This window comes from Mercenaria mercenaria, chromosome 11, assembly GCF_021730395.1.
Source record: "Mercenaria mercenaria strain notata chromosome 11, MADL_Memer_1, whole genome shotgun sequence".
Lineage (NCBI taxonomy): Eukaryota > Metazoa > Mollusca > Bivalvia > Venerida > Veneridae > Mercenaria > Mercenaria mercenaria.
This window is the reverse complement of record NC_069371.1, coordinates 72849466-72877126: the sequence shown is the minus strand read 5'-3', so window position 1 is coordinate 72877126 and position 27661 is coordinate 72849466. Positions and strand designations below refer to the sequence as shown.

General features: G+C 34.7%; 1 protein-coding gene across 2 annotated transcripts in view; it reads right to left on the bottom strand.

Moving 5' to 3' along the window:
• The window catches only part of LOC128546662 (uncharacterized), a 30199-nt gene extending 4919 nt beyond the window's left edge, over window positions 1-25280 (bottom strand). The window contains exons 1-6 of one of the 2 annotated variants that reach the window (XM_053517714.1): window positions 25182-25259; window positions 5791-5861; window positions 4824-5426; window positions 4066-4224; window positions 3026-3313; window positions 2689-2821 (exon numbers count right to left, since the gene is read on the bottom strand). In XM_053517714.1, coding sequence (XP_053373689.1) covers window positions 2689-2821; window positions 3026-3313; window positions 4066-4224; window positions 4824-5342 — 1099 coding nt within the window. In that variant the 5' untranslated portion in view covers window positions 5343-5426; window positions 5791-5861; window positions 25182-25259. Of the gene's footprint in view, window positions 1-2688; window positions 2822-3025; window positions 3314-4065; window positions 4225-4823; window positions 5427-5790; window positions 5862-25181 lie in introns of both variants that reach the window. The other variant, XM_053517716.1, reaches the window with a different exon arrangement.
• Window positions 25281-27661: the final 2381 nt, after the last annotated feature.

Here is a 27661-nt window from a genome sequence, read left to right as displayed (position 1 = left end):
AAGCATACTCGGTATGTCTTTTTTGTACATCTGATTAAAACATACCTAAATACAGTTGTGGAACTTCCACTTCCTTTACCATATCGGTTGTAGTCAAGCTCAAAATAACGTACAAAAATATACAACTAATTCCCTGTTTTAGTATGCCTTCCTTAAACACATTCTTTCATTGATTAGATAAGGCTTTTTAAATGTCTTGACTTTATAGCCTTTTAATGAAACGGACCTAACATAACAAAAAAGTTTCCCTTCCCTATGTTCTGTGCCCTAGGTGGTTATCTCGTGTGAATTTTTCTCGAACGGGATCATGTCGGAAATTATGTTTAGCCTCGATCTAGGTAGTTTTCATTATATTTTCCTTTATGTAATCCTTGACGGATTTCCAAATGGTATGAGACAGACAAGAATACAATTTAAGCGCTTTCTGGAAATACATGTAGTTATGTTTTATGCATGCACCGTGTAGGTTTGTTTTACAAACACCCAAAGAGTTTTAGTTATTTAGAGAAAGTGTCAGTTGAATCTATAGAAATATCATCAAAACCAAGTACATGTTCTGCTAAATTAAATGCAATTTCAATCCCTGTAAGCGCCACACTTGTTAACACTGTTTCTTTAAAAAATGTATATCAATCTCTTCTTCTATCTGGCTTCTGGTGAGTTTACTCATGGAGGTTGCACTGTATATGAAATGTCTACTATGTAGTTTTAAGAACGTTAAAAAGGCAGGATTACAGGAGATTGTGACCAAATTTTTCTAGACCGAGAATGTTCTTTAGAGTTTTATTTTTTAGGAAAGCTGAATTAACAACAGAATCTGCGCCCTCGTTTGTTTCGTAGGGTTATCGCTACGTTTCCTAGCTAACTATTGTGTTTTCGCATCGCGATCGTGACATTCAAATTATATAATTGTCGTGTTTTCCCTAAGCAGGTTGGCGGAGCTAAACACGAGAATGATATAATGTTTTAATGGCCTGAGCACAGTGCTTCATTGGAGATTTAAAAATAGAATGACAATGAATCAGCGCCCTCTTCGTTTCTTCTGATTTTCGCCGCGTGACCTTGTTAATTATTCTGTTTCTGAATCGCGACAATGGTTTTTAAATTATATAATTCTCATATTTTAACTCGGCAGGTTGTCGGAGCAAAAACACGAGATTTAAAATATTTGAATGCCTTGGGCGCAGAGTGAAATTTATGAAATAAAATGACAGGAAAGTGGACGAAACACGCCAAGCAGAGAAAGCACGGGTGGAAAAACACGCTAATTAGCGGAAGCGCCGGGCGAAAAGACGAAATTTATGAGACATGATGGTGGGGTCGTAGAAGAAAAGACGCTAATAAGCGCTCTGTGTACGTCGAGTTTTCGGTGTGAAAAGTCGAAATGACAAACAACAAGAGGGCCATGATGGCCCTATATCGCTCACCATGGTTGATCTGGCCTACTGACCTAGTTTTTGACCCAAATAACCCGGATTCGAACTTGACCTAGAGGCCATCAAGACAAACATTCTGACCAATTCTCATTAGTTTCAAACTTTAACTGTGGACTCGAATATCTATATATAACGAATACCTAGTGAAACATACAGCCCCTATTGCATACACAAGGTTTTACTTCAATTTGTTCAGTTGACCTAGGTTTTACTACAGATAACCCATATTCAAACCTGACCTAGACTTCATCAAAAAATTATTCTGATCATGAATTTCATGAATATCCAGAAAAAATACAGCCCCTATTGCATGCACAAGGTTTTTCTTTGATTTGATCAGGTAACCTAGTTTTGATCCCAGATGACCCACATTCACCCTTTACCTAGATTTCTTCCAGACAAATATTTAGATCAAACTCTGCGAATATTAAGTGAAAAATACAGCCCCTATTGCATACATATTGTTTTTCTTTGATTCGACCAGATGACCTAGTTTTTGACCCTGAGGTCCCATATTCGAACTTGACTTAGATTTATTAAGCAAATATTTCTGTCAAAGTTCATGAAGATCGAGTGAAAAATGCAGCTACTTTGTCATATACAAGTATTTTCTTTGATCTTACCTAATTACCTAGTTTTTTTTTATCCCAGATAACCAATACTCGTACATGACCTAGATATCACCAAGGCAAACATTTTGATCGAATTTCATAAAGATCAAGTAAAACATGCAGCCTCTATTGCATAGAAAAGCTAAGTGTGAATAGATGACAGACGACAGGCGACGGACATTGGGCGACTGAGCATTGCTCAGGTGAGCTAAAAATTGTAGCGATGAAATCAGATTGACTGACAATGTTTTATGTAAAGTTCTCAACATAGAAATCTGCTTTAATATGTTTGTATTTTTAAGACACATTCGTTTTGTTTTAATCGAGAACTATATTATAAGGAACAAACAGGAGATATCTAAGTATTTGATTATATTCCAATTTTTTTTAAATAAACTCTAAATTAATAAATAAATCTACTGCATATATGTAGTTCGGAATACGTAATTTACAGCACGAGAGTCATCTTACACACCAGGATGTAAGATATTGTATTCCAGGTTATAATATAAATAAATATAAATAATATGAAGTGTCATAATATATTGAAAACTAGAAGCACATTTTCCATTTTTTGCAATGCAAATCATATTATATAGATATTACAGATACATGTATATTGTTGTACAGTGCAAAGTTACCTTGTTTTTGTTTCAAGTATTCGATCCTCGTCTGGTACTTTTCTTCAGCAAGTTTCAGTTTGGCAACATGTTGTTCCAATTCAAGCTGTTTCCTTTGCAACTCCTTTTGTTCTGCTTCAATCACCTTTAATCTCTGAAAATTATAAATTTAGCATAATTAAAACTTTTTCATACACTTTCTCCTTTTGTACATAATTAGTAGCATATACATATATGTGGTAAGGTGTCCAGACATAATACCTGTTAAACGAATTTGGACAAGTGTGAAACATTATACTAAACAACTAAGTGACAGTCAATTGACATGACTTAGTATGCACCAAACGTAAATACATACATTTTCATGGTCTTCATGTCCCAGTTTAAGTCTTCTTATTTCCGGTTCATATATTTCCCCAAACACTGTCGACACTGTAGATGCAACCTTTTCCATTGCCCGTTCCTTTGCACCGTCTATTTCTGTATTAAATTCCGATGTCTGCTGCCGTAAAGAATAATAAGTCTCTTCTGCTAGTTTTCTAATACTCTCTTCAGACTGTTCTTTAACTGCTTTGATGGCCTCTAGCGCAGTTTGAATTACTTTAGCTTCTTCACTCATTGTTATGATTAATTCGTCTTTGAGAATCTGTAGATTAATCGCGGAACACAGTTGTTAAGGTCAAAATTTTATCATAAACATGAGAGGAGGAAATAAATTGTCTAAAGAATTTGCGACAAATGAAAATTGAATCATAAATAAGATAAGAAAGACAAACATCAATAGATCATGGACATGTTCTCCAACAGAGAGCCTCCAAAATATAATTAAATGTGTTTGTCATCATCACAGAGACACTAAAAACAATTTTTGTCGATGATCGTCAGGCGCCATGTTGGTTGTGATGTAGAGTTATGGAACGATGCCGCTGTCTTTTGTAGTCATGGACATTTATTAAAATCAGTGTTTTGCTGTATGATATAAGTACCAGGTTTCCCGCAACATGTATTAACTCCTCTTGTCTTAGCACAGTCATCAAAGATTATTTTGTTTTTCTCGAAATTATTTATCGCCTCCCCTAACCTGATCGCCTGAAGCAATGGAGTCAGTCAAGGCGACGACAGCAGACAATGTTTTCTCCACATCAAGCGCGTGCTTGTAGTTTCCGGCGTCGAAAGATATCACCCGGCTTAAAATAGCCTCTATATCATAATATAATTACCACTATATAACAAAGGTATGATAATGGCACGGCTGTTTTATGTATTTGTTTGTTTTCGAAACAGCAAATAAATCACGTTAGCCTGACAAAACCTTTTCTAAAAACAAAACAAAAACACTAAAAAGCGTTAGCCTTACAGATATTTTGCTCAGTTAATTACTTTGATTTTTGGACAAACCTTTTTTAATGTTTTTGCTGCTGCTTCAGCTGGTGGATTAATGCTTAGTGCTTTCTTGTCTTCTAATACTGCTATCATGGATTGTAGGTATCTAGTTACTTCTTGATCCGTCAAGTCTTGTTCAGAATTGTGTAAAATTGCATTCCTTATATCTCGTACCTGTACAAGGAAAGCCATGAAATTCCCTATATTTATGTTACAAGATATAACTATGCATTTTCATATTATATCATATCATTTCAAAGACCATTCAAATATCAAATTCTGTTTTTGTTTTGTGTGTTAAATTGCATGTAGTCAAGGCTAAATTGCGCTGCTTATCGTCTGATTTACCACAGTTCAGAGCTCAGATAGGCAAGAACTGAATCGAGAGGGAGTTCAACTCGTGTTATTTAATTGCAAAGCAATTGTGCGGTGAACGTGGAAAATCAGATGATAGCCTTCAAGAAGGCTTCTTTAATTTTCCTAATAGCATGCTCATAAGTGATAAAATTATCATGCGGTGTTTCAACGTCGGATTTGATGTCATTATATTCTCTCAATGATCCGTGCCTCAAGCATTCACAACGCTTGACTTCCGTCTTTATTCAGTTGACAAAAACTCGATCCATGTAAGAATTGTAGTTTTAATACGACTGGAAAAGATAGTAGTAGTATTTTATCATGACCATAATATATGAAAATGTAAATTAACAAAGCTTGATTTTGCTTGATTACGCAGCTGATGTGAAATAATAGATAATTATATGTGTTCCTACCTGACTAAAAATATCATTTGGTGGATCGATATTGCACTGAATGTTTGACTGAAAGAACTCGCCATTTATGATAATGCTGAGTAATCCAGAAGCATCCGTTTCGGCAGCAGTATTGCTTGATCCTTTGCTAGTGGTTGTCAAGAAACATTTTGCAAACTGCCAATGGTCAGTGTACCATGTAGAACAATCAGTCACCCAGTGTGGTTCTCTAAAACGATGCAGTAATACAATATCGTCATAGATTTTGCTACATGTTGCACAACTCCTGTTTGTTCCCTTTCTGCAGTTACATTTTGCTTTATTTTTCTGAATACAAACTTTTCCTTTGGCATGTGCCGGCAGGATGTTTTCTATAGCACAGCCTGTGCATGGCAGCAGCTTTTGAACAATTTTCGAATGTTCCGCTTTAACAGCACTGTCAGTAAATGGATAGAGACCTTTTTGTAGATAGAACAAACCAAGCGCTCCCCTCACCCAGTTCCTGTACGGCTTAACTTTTATCTTATCGGTGTTTGTCATTTTACTCCAGAGAAGGTTTGTTTCTAAGGACTTCAGTCAAATGTGTTAATACTTCACAGGTGCACCACGTCCCACATTTGAAAACTGAAAAATAAAGATGTTCTATAAAAGGTGAAGTTATGAATACAGATAGAACTGGTATTAAACAGCTTTTCTTTTTTTAAAGTTTTACATGTATTGCGTAAATATTTGTTGCCAGTTACCAAGACTGTACATCAAAATGACATGTACATACATACATTGCAACATAGAAAAAATCCTATACGTACACCAATGTTGATATGGTCATGTAAATAACAAAAGAATTTTTCGAATATTAATATCGAGTCGAAAATGTCATTATTATAAGTATGTAGTTCGTAGCGTAAATTAGTGCAAACGCAGTCTCTCCTAGATCAAATCCTTCTAGTGAATCTCTTTCGGTGAACATGAATGAAACAATTCTTACTTTTTCAAGTTTTAACGAAAATGGGTCGTTACAGTTCTGCGAACATCTTAACAGGAATATCCCTTCCACTTCTTTAAAAAGAAAAAACAAAACATACAGCATTTTAAACAAACGCACGCTCATTACTCATAACAATTGATCTGTTTATGAAAGAAAATATAGAAATCTCTTTTGCCATGTATATCACTGGTTGAGCTCTACACAAGCGTAGACGGTAGCTTGCATTTCATCTACCATCCATAAACAGACTCAAATTAACCGAGCCGGCAACATCACCGTTTATGTTGTGTTAGATGACCTGTGTTTTTCCACTTTTTTTCAGTTTACGAGGGTACAGAAACAGACCTCACACTCCTCGCAGTGGATTTATCATATTAAGAGATTTCATGAACATGCATGATCTGAACATAAGGTGATAAAACTTATAACGGTTTAAAAAGTTTAGTGACAATTGCAACGTTCATTTACTTGAGAAGTAGTTATGAACAAAAATCTACATACCCGATCAAAATAAGTTTTCTCTTAGATTTTATAAAATTTATGATTTTTCTTTAACCATCTTTTTTAACAAGTACATCAAACATTATTTTAATGTTTTGTGTTGTATTTTTACGTTTTGAAGGACATAATTAGACTGTAATACAGGCACATAAAATGTATGTTTCATTGTTTTAAATTAATAAACTTTTAATATTAGAAGTAATTGCAGTGTTAGCTAATACCCGTTTATTCAAGTTCGACTCTGATAGGCTAGTCAGTCGCGAGTCCACTTCCTGGAAAAACTAATCTCACGTGTGGATGCATTGTCAAAGATGACATAGGGGCTCCGGATGAAATAATGATAATAACAATTTCCATATACGAGCTTTGCATCTTGTCAAATATGAGAAAAAGAAAGGAAAATAAAATTTAAATTCTCTGTGTCATAATTCCAATAAAAACTCGTTTATTTACAGCGCATCCCGAAACATCACGCAAGTACAAGAAAAATTATTTTTCCATATCTTAGAGTATGGTGATAACAATATGGAAAAGCGAAATCAGTTCTCGTGTGGCTATCAGTGTGTAACATTCCTAAAGTCGCGCAATATTTCCGCTGAAGAACTGAGCATATTTCCCGATACAAAGCTAATAACCTTTTTATTACACACGCATCTACACATATAAATATGCTGTAAATATCATAAATATATTCAATAGTCTGAATAGGATTGACAATACTGAACTAAATAGAAAAATAATAGTGCAACAACACACACTGAATTACGTAACGCACCCGATATGAAATTCAGGCGTCAGTGTATGGGAAAATATTGACGTTTCCGGTACCAGTGTAACTTAACGGGGAATAGAAACGAGTATGTAATAATATCGCATTCGCATTAACCGTTAATAAACAGGCTATAGTATTTATTTTTAACTATCGGTATTCAAGAAATTACTTGAAGTGTTAAAAACCCACCACGTCCTAGTTACCTACATTTTTTCCTACCAAATGAACTTGGTGCATACTGGTATATTATAGCTATTCTATAAGATGACAGGAAGAGAATTTAGGCCCTGTTTTCACATCTTCATCTGCAAACTTATTCAGTCATTCTCTTCTCAGTATAGTTTTAGAAACATACAGAATAATAACAATCTTTACACCGTAGAAACAATGTGTAGTTTAAACTCACCTTAATTATATCTTATTAAACATGAAGTACCGTGCATACTACTACATTAATTTAAAATATATATTTAGACATTAAACACATTATCTTAGCCTTATATATGTCACTGTCAATATATAATAAATACTTGTTATTTCTCATTTTCTCCATGCATAAACAATGTATAATTAACACTATGGAAATACCAAAGAATACAGTTACGTTGTGGTGCGTCTTTAAGGTAATTTGACAAACAGTCACTACTGACCATGACATTTTATAGAGAAAAATACAATAATACATAACTCTCCTTAGTATTTAAGGTACAACCCATGCAATAGTGTACTTCCTTTTGAAGAGTATAAACCTACTTTTACTTAAAATGTTCAGGTGGTGTAGGTTCAAGTCCCTTTTGGGCCAAAAAAGTTTTCTTCTTATATTCCTTTTTTCTAGTAAGAAAGTGATATTTTACATTTGATAAGTGATTTGTTGCTGTTCAAGGTGAATTTCCCTCTGAAACAGAAGGGGGCAAAGTTAGACATCTTTAAAAAATACTGAGTTTGTATATGCGCCATATTGTTAGGCTGCACTTTTTGAGCTCTGATTTGATTTAATTTTGTTGTCGTTAATAGTGGGAGTAGAGACGTTATTTTTGAAGTGTAGTTTTGTGAATGTGTGCTTGATGTGTTTGTGTCATTATATTTTGGATTGCTGCATGTGTTGATCCAGAATCAGCATCAGAAACAATCACATATATAAACTTGAAATATTTATTATTGATAAACACTTTGTGAACTTTCGTTCACTATTGTAGTTTTCAATCATGGATTTTATTATGTATGACAGCAATTTCTTACACAAAATTGGACAGTCAACAAGGTGTAGACTTAAGCCTATTGTGTTATCAAGGTTAAAAGATTTGAGAATATTGAAAGAGTACAGAGGAAAAAGAGCTGGTCGCATGAAGGCACAATCCTTGAACAATAGCAAAAGTGGTTACGGTAAACCAGTGGTTTTCAGAGGTGTAAACTTAAGCAACCTTATATACCCTAAGAAAAATGGAAATAAATTGAATGGACAAAATGAACAGCTTACATGTTTGACGCTAAATTGTCGCTCGGCAGTAAACAAGGATGTTCTTATTGGTCAATTATTACGCGAGGAAAAGATAGATTTTGCTCTTCTTACAGAAACTTGGTTTTCGGACGACAAACAACACCAATATGAAACGTCTGATCTAAATCAAAATGGCTACAAATTGAGTGTTACGAACAGGCAAAATAGGGTGGGTGGTGGTGTTGCACTGACGTGTAGATCTGCTGTAAACATGCGAAAACTTTCGGCAGGACATTCTCACAGTTTTGAATATGGTATCTGGATGTTGATTTTCAAGAACATTACTATGCATGTAGTTGGGATTTACAGACCTCCGTCTTTATCCACTTGTTCCCAGTTCGTCACAGACTTCTTTCAATACATGGAGGGAGTACTATCACATCCACGATGACACAAATGCAGTAACAGAATTCAATAATTCTTTGTACGCCATGGGTTTACAACAACATGTACAATTTAGTACACACACTGGTGGTAACATTCTTGATTTGGTCCTTACGGAAGTCGTAAATGGTGTTGAAGTAGTTTCTTGTGAACAGGGTCCATATATTTCTGATCATTGTGCAGTCAAAATTGTGACAAATGTTAGAAAGGAAAATATAACAAGTGAGGTGGTGCTCTTTAGAGATTTCAAAGACATGGATACGAACACATTTTCAAGCGATCTGAGAAAAATGACAGTCGAAAGTGATAATGTCGACCTTTTTGTTGAAGAATTTCAGACAGCAGTAGAAAAGATTATGAACTCACACGCACCATTTATAGAAAAAAAACAATCATCCATCGCGCTCCAAAACCCTGGTTCACAGAAAAACTTCTTCACCTTAAAAGAGTGGCTCGCAAATCTGAACGTTTGTGGAAGAAACATAGACAATCACATCTGCATGAAGCCTTCAAAACAGCACGTAAAAACTACGAAAAAGAACTCAAACATGAGAAAAAATCATCTCTGAGTGAAAAAGTTCTTAATGCAAAAGGTGACTCGAAAAAGCTTTATAGATTTGTATCTGAGACAACAGGCACTAGGTCTGAAACCCTATGCCAACTGGACATGACAGTACACTGGCTGAGAAATTTGCAGATCATTTCATGAATAAAATCGAAAAAATTCGAGAATCGTTCAAACATTTCGATAAGTTTCAACCATGCGAAAAAGATATTCCTTGATTTGACAGTTTTAAAGATCTGAGCGAGGAAGAAGTTAGAAAACTTATAGACCAACTACAGACAAAATCATGTGAACTTGATATTCTACCAACAAAAGTGCTAAAATCATACTTGGATGTGCTGTTGCCTGTTATTACCAAATAGGTTAATTTGTCGTTGCGCGACGGCATCTTTCCAACAAAATGGAAACAGGCAATTGTAAGACCTTTGTTGAAGAAAATGGGACTGGAACTTGAATTCGCAAACTACCGGCCTGTTAGTAATATATCGTTTCTGTCAAAATTAATTGAAAAAGCAGCTCTGTTCAGACTCAATGATCATGTAAACAAACACAATCTTCTTCCAAAAAAACAATCTGCTTACAGGAAAAACCATTCTTGCGAATCAGCACTGCTACGTCTTGTAAATGATTTACTGGATGCTATGGAGAAGAAAGAAGTTACGGCGCTAATTGCCATCGATCTCAGTGCCGCTTTTGATACTGTAGATCATGACATTGTTGTTGATGTGTTAAACAAGCAGTATGGCGTTCGTGGAACAGCACTGAGCTGGGTTGATTCCTATCTGCGCCCCAGAAGTTGTCGTGTAAGTATCAATTCAGCCATGTCATTTCCACGCCAATTAAATTGTAGCGTTCCACAAGGGAGCTGCTTAGGACCATGGCTATATTTGACATATGCGGGGCCACTGTTTGATGTTATTCCGCCGTCGATTTCAGTTTACGGCTTTGCGGATGACCACACTGCTAATAAACGCTTTAAACCATCATCTCCAACAGTAGAATCCCAGGCAATACGAGAACTTGAACAATGTGCTAAAACAATCAACAACTGGATGAATGAAAATAAGCTTAAAATGAACACTTCCAAAACCGAGTTCATCATGTTTGGTAGTAGGCAACAGCTCTCTAAGTGTTCAACTGATAAAGTATGCATTGTAGGTGATGAAGTGAAATCAGTGAGCTTTATTCGATATCTAGGTGCATTCCTGGATGAAAACTTGAATCTAAAAGAGCATGTAAAACGAAAGTGTAGAACAGCAATGCTCAACTACTTCAGAATAAAATGTATCCGGAAATATCTTACCAAAGAGGCTACCGAAGCCCTTGTCCTGTCATTGGTGATATCCCATTTAGATTATTGTAATGTCATTCTGTATGGTATTGCTCAAAGCGAAGTAAACAAAATGCAACGAATTCAGAACATGTGTGCAAAACTTGTCTTAAATCGAAGAAAATATGACAGTTCCAAGCAAGCGCTGTATGACCTTCACTGGCTACCAATCAAATCCAGAATCACATTCAAAATGTTCACCTACATGCATAATTGTTCAGTTGGAAACTCTCCAGAATATCTTTCTGAACTTCTCATAAAACAAACACAGACAAGAAACTTGCGTTCTTCTAACTCCGTTACTGGGTGTTTCGTTGTTCCTTTCAACAAGCGCAAAACGTTCAGCGACAGAAGTTTTGGTACTGTTGGACCTAAACTCTGGAAAGAATTGCCTCTCGAAATGAGGAACTCGGACACAATAGATGTTTTCAAAAAGAAGTTGAAAACTCATTATTTTGGAAATTACTTTGCACTCTTTTAGAGACTGTGACTGTATTTTTTAAGAAATTGAAGTAACGTGAACTGGGTGATTTTATTGTGTAAATACATTCAAAAATGAACTATATTATAACAAATACAAAATACAATTGTTTGTAATAACTTTTGGACATGTCGCAATAACCCACTTATTCTTACTTAATAACAAACAGCTGTCTTACTGTATCTTAATATTCTAATATTTTATTAATCTTATCTGATGTCTGATCTTTTTTTTAATGCTTACTAAATAGTTTATTCACAATGGTATTTATGCTCATTTATGTTATATGTCATTAAATATCTTAATTTTTGTCGTATTTTTATGTATTTGTAAAACGCCATTGAATATGTTTTGCGTAAAAATAGGCGTTCAATCAAATGAAACAGTTTCAGTTTTTCAGTTTCAGAGTTACATGCGGTAAAAGTTCTCTATTTTGCCTTTACTCTTTAGATCGCATATTATGAAAAAAGTAGGTAGGTTTTACTTCTGCCAAAAGGTTATTTTTGAATGAAGTCAGCAAAATTTAAAACAGTCCCACATGACTTCTGCCTCATTGAATCTTTTACTTGAAGCACCCTTGAAAACAATTATATTCACAGTCTTATTTTGAGTTTTATAATTGTTTACCAATTGTTTGATGTTTCTTTTATCAAATTCAATGGTAAAATGGATTCCCTGCAAACGTTTGGACAGTGGCCATCACTTTGAAATTTGTCTCTACTAGATCTTGAGGAAAATTAATATGAATTGTACAACATTTATTAAAAACAAACGGCATGGTAAAAGTTGTTTACAGTTTGCATACACGTCTCTCTGGATACAGTATATTGCTGAAACATTATTGTGAAGATTTTAAATATTCACCATTACGTGAGTCATACCTTAAAATTGAACCCCAAACAAGAGCTGTCACTATTAGTGGCAAACGCCCCCGAAGTGTGCCCAAGAATCCTACTTTTGTCTGCGCAAAATATGCCAGAATAGTTTAGGTATGAATCATTTTGTGAGAAGATAAAAATGTTCTCTGAAGATAACCTTGACCTTGGAGCTAGGGGCCTAGGTGTTGAGCATGACACACCAACTCATTATAAGGAACAATTGTGACAAGTAATTTTAACATCCCTTGATGAATGGCAGAGTTATTGACCGGACAAAAAACATACAATGTTAACCTTTGACTCTAGGGTCTTGGTCTTGCGTCTGACACGTCATCTCAATACAGGGAACGTATTTTATGTATTTATGCAAAGTAATTTTAAAATCTCTTCATCAATGGAAGAGTTATGGAACGGACAATACTAGTAAACAGATCAGGGTAACCTTTAACCTCTAAATGTTACCTTGACCTTAGTGTTAGGGATCTGGTTTTTGTGCATGACATATTTTCTCGTTATGGGGAATATTTATGCCAAGTAATTTCGAAATCCCTTGACGAATGGCTGAGTTACGAATCTGACATGAAACAAACCCTATTAACATTTGACTTGACTTCTAAGTGTGACCTTGATCTTGGCGCTAGGGGTCTGCATCTTGCGCGTGACACATTGTCCAGTTATGGTAAACTTTTATGCCAAGTTGTTTCAAAATCCCTTCAAGGATGACAAAGTTATATACCGAACACGAAAACGATCCTATTAACCTTTGTGTGGAAAAGGTACTACTGATATTCTTTTATAGTTTTGTAACAAGTGGTATTACATTAAAATTTCCACACGGTTGATTATAAATCCTCCAAAGATGGTAATGTAAAATTGAGTGGCAATACAATGGAATGTAGTTCAGAACGTTCAAGCAGAAATTCAAAGGGGTCTGGCACAACAAACAGTAAAGTTCCTCCGAAAACTAATGAGGGAACGTCCTCTCTTGCCGCGGAAACTAGTGACAAAATGGTCTCGATTTTGCAAGAAATTCAACAGTGTATCAAAGTACATGACAAAAGAACTCGTGAATGTGACTAATGGTTTAGATTATTTAGAACAGAGTAATGATTACGAGGGTTGATGAAGACTGTTTGACTACCCTGCTTTCTCGGGTGATATGTGTAGGGATAAAACTAAAAATCAGAATGAAGATTCTGCCAGTTGATTAAAAATTGTAATGGCGTGTTAGCAATGTTGGGACACTCAAACAAACAGATGAATATGTTTCTTAGGGACTTGATGAAGCCAGAAATAAAATCATACACCTTTGTTAAACCATTCACTGCATTTTACAAAGGAACCTTTCGTAATGATATTCTTAAGACAACGAAAGAGATTGAGGACTGTGTAAAAATAAGTAATAAAATCCGTGGGATATTTAGAGGACGTCCTAGTTTTAGGAAATTTTATAGACTGAGGCAGATTTCTGACAAGGAGTTTCGGTTGGTGTCTAGGTTTGTTCCATTCATTAGCTGGTGGCTAAGCAGATACAAAAAGAGTTTTTCAAAAAGCTCAGTGAGAAGAAAGGAAGTTAATATCTCCAATATTCTTGCGGAAAAAGAAAAAACGCGATTAAAGAATTATACTAAATTTGAAGAATCTGAACACATTTACCCCTATTATCATTTTCGTGCGCATGTTAAAACAAATATTGCTGGTTGCCTGGCATGACTGAATCAAATTCAGCGCGGGTGCAATCTGGATGTTACAATACAACAGACTAGCAGAAGATATAGCCAGAATTTCATGCAAAACGGCTATTGTGGTACTATTGACTTCACGGTTAATATTTTTTTAATTTAACAGGTGAAGTTCTTAAAGTGTAATGTGGTATGACGAAAACAAGTCAATTTTTTAAATTCAAGTTTTTATTAAAAATACCCTAGTAATACATCAGGATAGTTTCTTTTGCTATTCAGTATATTTCAGGTTCATTTTCACGTGCTTGCAATGTTTTCCCAAATTGTCTGACACCGTGTCCTAGGCTCAAAACTCTTAAAACCTGTCCTTTACAAGCTATGAAGCTTAGGATATCAATTCTGGATTTATTGATGACAGTCTCCTTTGTGGGAAAACAAAGGATGAATGCCCTTCAAAGAAGTTGGTTTTTTGGACGGTTGTCGAAGACAAACCGGATAGAGCAACCACACTCCCCCGTAACACTTTTCTCTGCCCCCTTCACAACCCCTGCACAAAAATATACATATACGAAAAAGCTCTTATTCAATTTTTCAATCACTTAGTAAAACTCCGTTGGAACAAAATAGTTCCCTACATGTGTCGCCTTAAAAAAGCAAACAACAATATGATGATAAAAGAGTCTGCAAAATTATAATCAAGAATGATATAGAGCTACCAAAATATTGTAACAAAACAGATATAGGTGTATTACAATGCATTGTCTGATCGTGAAACATCGGGCATTTCCATATTCTCCGAGAAAACGTTTGATATTGAAGTGGTCTACATAAAATTCCAAAAGCCAATAGCCCAATGTTGCTCTAATGCAAAAAACATCGCGCCAAAACTGAACAGATGACGGGTCACGTGACCCCTTCTTTGCTTCATTGCCGAGGACGACGCCATATTTGGACAGTTGTCGACGACATACCAGCCTGTGCAAACGCTTCTTCCCCCTCCAATAAATATATATACGGGGAAAATTTTTATTCGATATTTTTACTTCTCCTGTGATTTCGAAAGCCCGTTGAAATAACCTAGTTCTATACTTTAACAGTATTTTGTTTGTTTGAATCGAAGTCAATAGACGCTTGCAGTTTACGGATGTTTATAGCGACCCGCTTATTCTTTTGAACTGTGAATAACAATGTAAATGAGTGTTTGATAATAAAAAAACAGTACCCGATATATTTACACAAAAAGCTATAAAAATGTATTTTATACTTCTTTGATTTACTTCAATTTTCAACGTATGCTGCCGAAACTGAAATTAGTTATATTACTACATGTTTATTCACTGAATTGTTACTGTTCCGCTGTAGCTTGGAGGTAGCGTGCTCGCTTTATATGTTAGAGGTCTGGAGTTCGAGCCCCTCTGAAATCCGTAACCGTACATAAACTCTCTAAAAGCTGAAATTGTATTGTTCTAGCATTGAATGTCTGAAATTAGTTAGTTTGTTTTGAATTTAATGCCGTTTTTCAACCATATTTCAATTATGTAACGGCGGACAGTTAACCTAACCAGTGTTCATGGATTCTGTACCAGTACAACTGGTGGAGGACGAATTATTTCAGACGAAATGTCTTTCATCAAATCGTCACGGAGAACATACGTCCCGCCCGAGAATCGAACTCTCCGTAGATCTGTGCTATTGAGCTAAGTAGGCGGGCTCCGAGAATTAGTAACAGTATTTTGTGTTTGTTTGCTGTTATATAACCTGTATATATTGGCCCTCTTACAATAACATCTCTGATAGACGGAGGATTGGAGACTAGCACTGTTCTTTCCCATGTATGACGTTTCTGTGAAAATAGCCGAAATATTGTTGAAATCTAAAAAGTAATCCAAATGAACAAAAATAAAACTAGAAAATGTGTTGCATGCTATCGTTGATTAATCCGGTGAACATGATAGATCCATCATTTATCTCGTGTAAAGTCGTGAAAATTCCAAATTTAATAGTATTTTAGTGCCTTGTGAAATTTAATACAGATAAAATGTAGCTGTAACTCGGACCAAAAAGGAAATGCGCAATATTCAAGACGACGTATTTTTGTGTAAGTTTGCTTTATTGTGCATTTTTGCCTATATATTAGCCTTAAGTTTTGAAGAAAAAAACAACACCAAATCATTGAAAGAAAGAGTTGTTTCATATGAAAATTGAACAGCATGTAAAATATGCATATTACGCTACTAAACCAGAGCTATACTGATATAAACATTAAATTCCGGAAAAGGACTGCCTAAAGGGGCCTCACTTCCGGACAGTTAAACGCCTTTGAAAATTCACCATTTTCAAAGAACTGTTACATATGTTCATTTTGATGCATTTGCAATAGCTTACGTATGTTGAAATTTTATAGAGCTAGGTAATACACAGTTTTCAGCAATTGTTTATTCTTATTTCTTTACAAATAGCTTTCATTTTCAAAGGGGGATAACTTTTTCAGAATATTTCAAGTATCTGTCGTACGGGAAAGTACGACAGAACAATGGCCAGGTAAAATATTGATAAAGATGTTGTTCGTTTATCAGATATTTCTGTGTTTGGATGATATACTCATAAACCTTAAAATGATTTGCATTAAATGAAATCTAGAAAGAAAAAAAATCAAGTGTTTGTGATTACAGTCTCTCTTAATAAAAAGGAAACACAGTTAGGAAAACAATTAATTGAAACAACAACAACAAAGATGCTTTAAGAATCTAAGCCCAGAAGAGTAGTGCATAAAATTATGTTTTTTTTTTATAAATTATTTCATGCTAAAAATCCTATTTTATTTTAGAACACATTAAACTAGTCTAACATTGTTTTATTACTAAATTAAAGTTTATAGAATGTACAATGTCCTTTCTTTTCTCTTATAACCACCTTTGAAATGAGTTTGCTATAGAAGTGATTAATTCAGCCTATATAAAGAACATACATACAAGCCGCCTAGTGAAACCTTTATTACAGAGTACAACTGTACAGTCTTTCCCTTAACTTTTAACTTTCTTGTGGCAATGCAGTCTAGTGATGAAGACTTATCTGTCACATTTGTCCCACCAGAGGCAAACCTAGGCCTCCTACTGTTTTTTTTATCTAATTGTTAAATTGAGCTATAGTGTGACTTTTAAGCATCTACTTGTATAACGCAAATGTTCATTTTTGCTCTGTTTGGTTTGCCACTTTCCTGGACAACCGTCCTTCAGTGCTTTCAGCGCTTTGATTAAGTTTAAACTTTATTTTAAATATTGAAAAATGTAGTAAATCATGCAGTGTAAAGATAATTTCCATCCGTTATGTTGCCAAGGTCAAAGGCAATCTAGTTTCAACTTTTTCTTCAGTAGAATATGGCAAACTGCATTAAAGAAATTTTGAAAAGGCGCCACAACTAAGGTTACCCGTACTGAAGCAAAATGCGGCTGAATTTGACGTAGAAATTGTAGTTGGAAGACGTTCGTTGGTAGCATGTAAACATAAGAAATCCGGTTAGGCATATTAGTCATGCAAGGCAACAGCTGACAATATAGACAGTCGCGAGCCTTCGAGGTTGGGGATTTGTGTTGAATGCTTGTGAAAGTGGTTGTAGATGGACAAAAGATGAGTCACAAAAACATATAAATGTGTCGGACAGCTCGACTGCAGTGTGCTACATAAATAGCATGGTTGGAAGTAAGTCCAACGAGTGCAATTCACTTCGTAAGCAGAAATGGTATTGATGCATTCAACACAAAGTCTGGCTCTGTTGTATTTACATACCAGGTACAAAAAATAAACTGATGTATTTTCACACAGGAGAATTTGAACTAAATACTAATGTATTCAGAAATATTTGTGACAAAACCATAGTCCGAGGTATTGATTTGTTTGCATTTCGTTTTAATACAAAAATACCAGTTTTTTGCTCCTTGAAGCCTGATCCGCATTTACATTGGATTAAAATAAATGTTCCTGCTGTTATAATGTTATAATCCCCCCCCCACCCCGCCTCTTCAGTTTTCTGGGACGCTGTATCAAGACGATAACTATAGACATGGCAAGTTGCATAGTAGTTTTTCCACTGTGGCCATCCCAGTCGTGGTTCACTCTGCTGATGAAATTGTTAATACAGAAGCCGTTGGTACTACCATCGCAAAGGGATCTATTTGCACTCCCGCAAGGAAACAGGACTCATCCTGTTGCAAAAAAATGATTTTAATTGCATGTCTTGTCAAGAAGATCTTCAGACAGCGTTACTGCCAGAATCCTCATGTGTTCTTGGAAATCAGGAACTAAGACAGTATCAAATGTATATATCAAGATGGTTACATTTTTCATTTGGAGAACAGATTAGTTGTCCGTTACTGTAGTGAATGATTAAGAATTTCACGTCTTATACCACATAGTGTCCGGGGAACATTTTCGTAAAAGGCTAGGTTTAACGCAGTCCCTGTAAAAAGTATTCTAGAGAAAGCTTGGTGGTCAAATTATAGAACATTCTCAAGATTCTATAACAGGAAAGTAGCACCAGGCATTTCCTATGAAGGAGAAGCCCTGGGATAAGGTTTAGTCTATCGTGTCATTATTGAGCAGCTTTAATCTTCTCCTTTAAGACCGAATGTGTTTTTGACGAAATAGAATAAGCCGATGGTTGATGAAAATTCTATGAATCAAATGAACACTTGAGTGATTAAATAAGATTGTACTGGATGTGTCAAATCAATTTTTAAAGTATTTAATTTTGCATTATTGAAATATTATTTTTTTTAGTTTTAATGATATGAGTCAAAATGAACACTTTTTCCATCTCATATATGGGATGAGAATGGAGAGCATTTAATCCCTCGAGTGTTCATTTGACTCATAAAATTTCTATCAAACATCGACTTAACCAAGTTATAAGTCTCGTTTTTTGTTTTCTTTTTTCAATTTTATAGGAATACATTTGAGAAGGAGGTTTTGTTATATTGTAAATGAGTTTGACATTGTGAAAACAATTATTTTTAAACGATTACATTTCAATATGTAATATATTGTAGTTTTTTATGCCTAGCTGTTCTAACATATTTTGCTTAAAACCATTTGAAATCATCTTATGTTTATTATAGACAGATGTATCTTAAGCCAAAAGTTTGTTAATCAGTGGTGATAAATTCTTAAAGGGCTCAACTTTGGACACTCAGTGGCAGGACCAGTGCTGTAATATTATATTGAGAAAATGTGATACTCTGCAGCCTGGAGTATTTATAAATTTATAAATTGTTTTATTTGCATTGATTGCTTGATGGAAGAATTGAATTTATTAATTGTTTGACTGAATGGATGGACAGGTGAAGTTTTTGCATGCTTAGCTCCTTTACTCCTTTTTCTCATTTTAAAAGATAAAACTACATATATTTAAACTGAGAAATATTATCAAAGTACTGCTGATAGTTATTGCAACATGGAATATAAAAGGATTGCAAATTCCTAAGAGCTGTTTGAATTGTAATTTATCTCAAAATTATTTAAAGTTGACATAATAATTCTGTCTGATTCGAAACATCTGTCTGGTTTAATAAACGGACTATAACCGCGTATATAACGTCTCTCAGTTTCTTGACACTGTGTATTCACTTATCCGAATTTATGTTTGTCCAAAATTCTGTATACTTTCATGGTCGATTCGTTTGCATGTTAGGCAAGTATTTAAAGTGAAAAGCATAAACAATCAGTGTAGGCGCTAAACTGCCTCAAAATCAAATATTTGTTCTTTCTGATCACTCGGTAAATATCGAGATCAGCGAAACTGAAAGTACACTTTGGCAGGTGGCGCTAAATGACGTAATTTTAAGACTGGTTTGCATATTGTTTTAAACAATACCGATCAGCGACACGGATGCTATTGGATCAGTCTAAAATCACTCATGCACATGCTTTTGTAAACATTTGCCTGCGGGTACGATTAAACGGTTAATTGCTTGCCGATTGTGGCAGTAGGTGGTAAGACAATATCTGTAATGAATACATTAAGGCCACTGTTCCGAAACTTAAACATGCACTGGTTAAACTTTTCAATATCATTTTTAAAACTGGAGTTGTGCCGAATTCTTGGACTGTAGGGAAAATTGTTCCAATTTATAAAAACAAAGGAGAAATCACAGATCCTGCAAATTACAGACCAATATCCTTACTAAGCTGTTTAGGAAAACTTTTCACAGCGATATTAAATTCAAGACTGGAAAAATTTACATCTGATAATGATATCATAAACAAATTTCAAGCTGGATTTAGAAAGGGTTACTCCACAGTTGATAACATGTTTGTTCTTAGTACTTTAGTTGAATTGTTAAAACACAGTAAAAAGAATGTATTTTGCGCTTTTGTTGATTTAAAAAGTGCTTTTGATACCATATGGAGAAATGGACTTTGGGCTAAACTTATTGTTGATAATATAAATGGAAATTTTTTACGAGTTATTAAAAATATGTATGACAAAGCAAAATCGTGTATTTTTTCAAATGGCTTTAACTCTGATCATTTCCCTTGTAATATCGGAGTCAGACAAGGGGAAAATTTATCGCCCTTGCTTTTCTCCTTGTATCTAAATGATTTGCATGATTACATTAAAAACAGTAATTTAGTAAATGGTGTAAAATGTCATAAACATGGTATAGAAAATGATATTAACAATTATATTAAACTGTTTGTTATTTTATACGCTGATGATACGGTTATAATATCTGACTCAGCAGCAGATTTGCAATCAGCACTGAATGTTTATGAATCATATTGTGATGGTAACAAATTAACTTTGAATACGTCAAAGACAAAAGTTCTTGTTTTTTCAAGAGGTAGACAAAGAGCATATGAATTTAAGTATAAAGGTGAAAGTATTGAAACTGTTTCAGAATTCAAGTATTTAGGTATTTTATTTAGCCGAAGTGGTTCATTTTACAATGCTAAAAAAGAGATAGCCAAGCAGGCAACGAAAGCAATGTACTGTCTGATTAAAAAATCTAAAGCGCTATGTCTACCGCTTGACATGCAGATTGAACTGTTTTCAATAACTGTAAAACCTATACTTTTATATGGTTGTGAGGTATGGGGATATGGAAACTTAGATGTAATTGAAAGGGTACAGTTGAAATTTTTAAAGTATATTTTGAATGTGAAAAATTGTACGGCAAAAAATATTGTTTACGGTGAACAGGTGTTACACCAAATCAATTGACATCAAATCGAGGATTGTGTCATTCTGGTCAAAACTTGTTAGCTCAAATAAAATTTAAGTTAAAGGGGATATGTATGCCATACTTTTAAGTCATTTCCGGGAAACAAATGTAAATAACGTAAGACATTATTTATGGATTAGAAATGTTAAAGATATATTGATAAGCAGGGGAATGATAAAGGTATGGGAAACACAAACATTCCCAAATGGTAAATGGCTTTATATTGACTATAAAGCAAAAATTACGTGATTTATTTCTAATGAATGGTATTCAAATATTAAAAATTTAAAGTAGTTGTAAAAATTATAGGATATTTAAAACAAAATTTGGTTTGAAAAAATATTTGATCAGTACACAAACAAAATATCTTAGTATATTTTTAAAAATTCAGAACGAGAAATCACAGACTGCCTATAGAAAGGGTTTTGTTGGAATAGAATCCCTTAGAATTAAGGAAATGTACATTATGTAATCAAAATATTGGCGATGAGTTTCATTATCTCTTAGAATGTTCAGCATTAAATATTGCAAGAAAAAAATGTATTAAACCACAATACATAAGGAACCCTAATATCATATCATTTGAAAAATTAATGACAACCAATTTACACAATCATGTTGAATATAGAAAGCTATGTATGTTTATTAAGGAAATTATTAAAATATTTGAGTGATGTCTTGAATACTGTGATTTATGCTAGTGGTGATATATGTATACTTTTTGTAAGGCATTATTGTCATTACTACAAATGAAATGTTTTTGGTTATATATATTCTGTTGAAAGGAACATCTCCCTTTGTATAACCATGTTAAATGTAAAAATATTTAGCCTCACTGATATTATATGTCAATATTGTATTTTGCCTCATATTATCATGTGTATCATGAAATGAGAGTAATAAATTGAATTGAATTGAATTGTAAGATAATTAAAGGTTCGGGCGTGTATCTCTTGATAAACAAGGGGATTATAGACAACTATCAAAATTATATTTGAAGACTAAATTATTGATTTCCGGGCTACACGATACGGAGTTTCAAGGTAGCCCGGCGGGCACGCTCTGAAAAAATTTAGTATCCCGACAGAATTTATTGGTAGCCCTCGGGTTCCGGACATGGGATTTCTGAAACACTGGCTTAGCAAGTTGTTGTCAACTTTTAGTAGATTTTCCAAATTGAAAACATTGATATAACAAAAGTAACTGTACATAAACTGTACATAAATGGTTTTACCAAAATTGTAAATTTATAATTGTCGAACATTATTTTGGATAGGATATATTTATAGTTCATGAACATGTCATTTAAGGGTAAAAATATGGTGTAGTTATATATAGATAAAGTTTCTTTTCCCACAACAGATATATGAAAACAAACATTCTTACCGGCTTAATAAATCTTTTTTTTTTCATTTTATCTTGGCTATAAACGTTGAATCGTGTTTTATACAATTCATATTTATATCCGAATTCAGGTTCGTCTAACCAAGATAACTGCGCAGTTTATTTGACAATCCTAAACAAGTTACTACCCGTTTGACTTTAAACAAAAACCGATAGTTCGACATTGACACATTATATACGTCACAGTCACCAGATGTCGTCTACTTATACAATGACCAGCGTGTAGGCCAATAAAAAATAGTTGTGTGTTTTATGTGTTGGTTTCTAAGTTAAGATAACTGTTCAAAATGTCTATCAATCTGACTAAAGTACTTGATTTTCTAAACGAAGATCTGAGAAAGACCCATTCACATTCGCCTGTATATTTTGGATTTCCGATATTGCTATTTTTATTTTCGCAAATCTATTTTTATTTGAACCAATCAAACGACTTATTTCAACAGGCATTTGGCTGAACCATCAAAATAGCGTCGAATGTCAAAGGGTGGGAAAAATGTGCAGTCAGTCCGAGGCCCGAACCCGGACCCTTTGCTTTCTGGCGAGTGTCCTCCCGACAGAGCTAACCGGCTGTCTGACACCGGTACGTTACGTGACCAAGTCCGTACCGTGACATATGATTTCTCTCAAAACACGAGGGCGTAGTCGCGATGTAGTCGTTATAAGAATTGTAAATATGAACAACCTAAGGTAAATATGGATTTTTAAAACTTCTACTTTCACATATAAAATGTTGTAAGTAAGGCTCTGATTGGCTAGCGGAAGGGTTGTCAGAACGAGGATATCAATAGCACGTCTTTAGATCAAATGTGCGTAGCGTTAAGAGATGTATTTTAGTCAGATTGACATTTCTATTTACACGACAATATAAGATCAACATATATAACATTATACGCAGTGTACCGAAGGCACATCACACAATGCAGTGCAATTTTCCCGCCAAAATACGTATTAACTAGCTCTTGTTCTACTATACATTCAGAAAATGTGTCGATCTTAATAATAACGTTCGGGATAGGGTTATTGTAGGTAATGTATATAGCACTGTCTCAACAAAATACAATCTTGAAAGTATTATTTTGAGCCTTGGTTATCTTAAGTTTAAAAAAAGTATATATATGTCATGACGCCGAACAGACTGACGATTCCCAATTTCATTTCAAGCATTTCATTTTCCGATAAAGCACTCTCCTATGCATGACATAAGCACGATTACAGTAAGCGAGTGCGCATTGTCCAGCTCAACTACATGGGACTTCCGTGGCCGGGTGGTTAAGGTCACTGACTTCGAATCACTTGCAATTCACCGATTTAGGTTCGAGCCTCTCTCGGAGAGTTGTTAGGAAGCCATCCAGCTGGTTCCGGATGGTCGGTGGTTCTACCCAGGTGCCCGCCCGTGATGACAAAGCTTGATTGTCGCCTGTGTCAGTGCGACGCTAAACCAACAAACTCAATTATACGGCCTGAGAAGACTAATACACCAGTGCATGACACAGCAAAATAAACCGATGACAAGATGCTTTTACAGCTTTTATTTCTGAAACAGAAGTCATGTAGAATGATTTGAGACATAAATATTTTAATGAACAGAAATAAAAAACAAATAAAGGTATCCGATTCACAAATAATTTAAATTTGGATGCCTTGTGACCCCGTGTTTTTTATGGCATGGTATAATTTGAAAGAGTTGTGACTGCTGAACAAGAATCAGTTAATAAGATGACCATAATTGAATTTCAAGATTCATAATTGCAGTCGTGTTTTTGGACTACAATTGGATGATTCTTACACTGTAATAATTATATTTCTGTGGGAGTATCATTGAAGACTGATACCAAAATTATATTTAATTTAGCTTAACAGGCATCAATATTTGATATGTTTTAATAGCGATGTTATATAGACCTTGCTTATCTGTTGATCGGATACCTTAAGCGGTAAACAAACAAAGACTGTATATAGGCCTGACCGAGTGTTTGCAATATGCTTATCGGTAAACCCCGCCATAAGTGATATGTACACGCAAATTTCCTGATGACATATGGGTCAGCTTCAAAGACATGTACCGAGGTCACGGAGGGGAAACAGGTGTTCGAAGTGATTGACAGGACTTAGTAAAGGACTGCAAACTAACAAACGGGAAACGTCTTCTTAAAGTCCTAGATTTACGACTATATATGTGTAACCCTGCCCCTCCCCACCCCCATCCGTCCAGTAAACAACTCACGTCTTATCTGCTGCTTATCAGCGATTATGTAAGGTAGCTTATATAAGGACAATTAGCATAGCAAAGGTCCCCATGACCATGGAAATTTGTGCAGTGGGGTTCAAATAAATCATTTTTCAGTGAATGTAGAATATCAAAAATATTAATATAATTATTATTAGTAATAAATATAAAAAGTATAAAAATGTTTTGTCTCAACAACAGCGAAGACGGCCTTAAGTCCACATAATCTAAATGCAATACCAACATAGCTATACTACAGGCCTTTAATATGAAAGTCTGAAATTATACTAATTAAATAACGGATATGAAAACATCTCGACATCATCCATTCATTAGCCCGCATGCCTGCATAACGACATTGCCAACCGGATAATTAATTAACTAACTTTTCAAAATTTGTTATTAAAAATAATTTGTCATTAGTTAAGAAATTAAATTGATATTCTTACCAGCTTGATTTCATGGTCTACATCCAACACATTATTTTATATTAGCAAATATTTATCATTTATCTAGTCCAGTTTCTACGTAATACAACATGAAGTACGCATCTGATCATAAACAAGTTCGGTTGTATGACGCACTCTACTGAAATATGTACGTAGTATAAGTTGATTTATTTTACAAAATGGAAGGGCTACATTTCAGCAGTACATTGAACTACCAGAGAGTTTCATCTGTAAAGCAAAACCGCCCCGGTATCCTAGTGGTAGAGCGCCCGTTTTGAGTTAGGGAGATCGTTGGCTCGCTCCCTAACCGCGTCATGAGAAAGACGTGAAAAATGGTTCCAGTAGGTTCATCGTTTTGCGCGCAGCATAAAGAGGATAGATCTCGGACCGGTAAGACTGGTACAAGGTAGGGTATTTTGTCACGTGACTACGGTGTGATATTCCTGCGTGGCTTTATTATGAAGCTAAGCATTGTGCTTATATGGCAAAAGAAGCATAACACAAACACCAATCGTTAGTAAAGGGAGACATATTTTTTCCTCATCCACTTTCGTCTTCTGCTAACTATCATTCTTCCATTGCAGACGAGCACACCTGTTTACAATGTAATGTATTCTCTACAGTTGTTTAAGCTGCAAGGCTAAAAAGAGTGGAAACCATTGATTTTACTGTTAAGTTTATCTAATCACGCAGCCGACCACGCGTCTGGTATTGATTGATTGCATGAATTATTAAAGTTGATTACCTTTTATGATCATATCCTTCTTAAAACTAACATATTTTATTTTATCTATTTTGTCTGGTTTAACTTCGCACCGACGCAATTATAGGTCATATGGCGACTTTCCAGCTTGGTGGAGGAGGAAGACCCAGGGTGCCCCTTCGTGCATTATTTCATCACGGGCAGGCACCTGAGTAGAACCACTGACCTTCCATAAGCCAGCTGGATGGCTTCCTCACATGAAGAATTCAACGACCCGAATGAGGCTAGAACCCACATTGATGAGGAGCAAGTGATTTGTAGTCATCGACCTAAACCACTCGGCCACGGAGGACCCTACAACTAACTGATAAATATGAATAAATTTATATTTACATTTCTGAATTGTATTATCTGTCATGTTTATTCATTAAATAAACTATAGCGTAAGAGGGTTTTATAAAAAAAAAAGTTTTGGGACTTTACATTACTGAACTTCTTTCAATATCGAGTAGGTTTATCATTTCAAATTCAATATCTCTCAACAAATGAGTTTACCTGTCAAATATGTCATTAGGTCAATGCCACAGGGTTTGATCATTTCAATCTTATGGAAAGACACCGATATACCAAGACTAAACGCGTAAATAACTAAAGTTATATAATAAAGTACTCTAGCATTTATACTATAAATAACCGTATATTTTTATCTGTAAAACACATACTACAGAAGAGGGAGAAGGGTTAGGGGTAGCAGCTAAATAGCTAGATAGCTAGATAGGCGCAAGGTTAATATGAAATGAAATACTGCGTCAGTTAAATTTAGTTAAGATACTGTAAAATAATGGACTTTTATTGTGAAAATAAATCAATGTTAAATCAATGTTACATCACAACACATACTAAGTCACCGCGCTATTATAGTAAGAAAATGCGTGATTTGCGTTTTCATTACGTGTTTTATTTTTATTAAAATCATTCTCTGTGAGTACCTAGCAACAATAATTTACAATTATAGTCAATCTTGTCAATAATGTACCTTGTGTGTTTACACGATGCCATCCATTTACTTTTTTTTCTTAACTTCTATAAGTTTGTTTTCAGCACCACTGTATTCATTTATGTAATGTATACACAAATGAACAAAGCTTCCGGACAGCGCAGTTACTGAGAAAACTTTTTCTATAACATTAAGAATGTAAATCAAATTTACATCATCTTCTATTCCAACGTATGAACAATCTTTGTGTAAAATAAACGAACGGTTATCCATCCATGTAGATTCAAATCAAATCTGGGTAAAGGGTTAACGGTAATAAAACACTTTTAAACCACCAATGTTTATGCCTAGTCTCTTACCTTGAAGCGTATATTCATTTCAGGGAATTATATGGGAAACGTTTCAATAGATGGGCAAATAAGGTCATTTTTATCTCAGAACTAAGTGTCCTGAAATCGATATTTATTTTTTGTAATCTCGTTTAGACACAGACAATGGCATAAATTAAGTACTAAATATATGTAATTCATTTTTTGCTATACTTATCCCTGCCTTCTTACGCCCGTTTTGGGAAAACGGGGCCTATTATGTAACGGCGAATGCGCCTTCCGATCATGTGTCTACCCGTTAGTAATAACATGGCATATAGGTAAGCGGTGATGAACTTAAAAAAAATCCTTATTGTTTAAGTAATGTTGCTTAACAATAAAATTTATAATTAAAGAACATTATAGTCATTTAATTTACGTTACAATCAAAATATGGCACAAAACTTAAAAA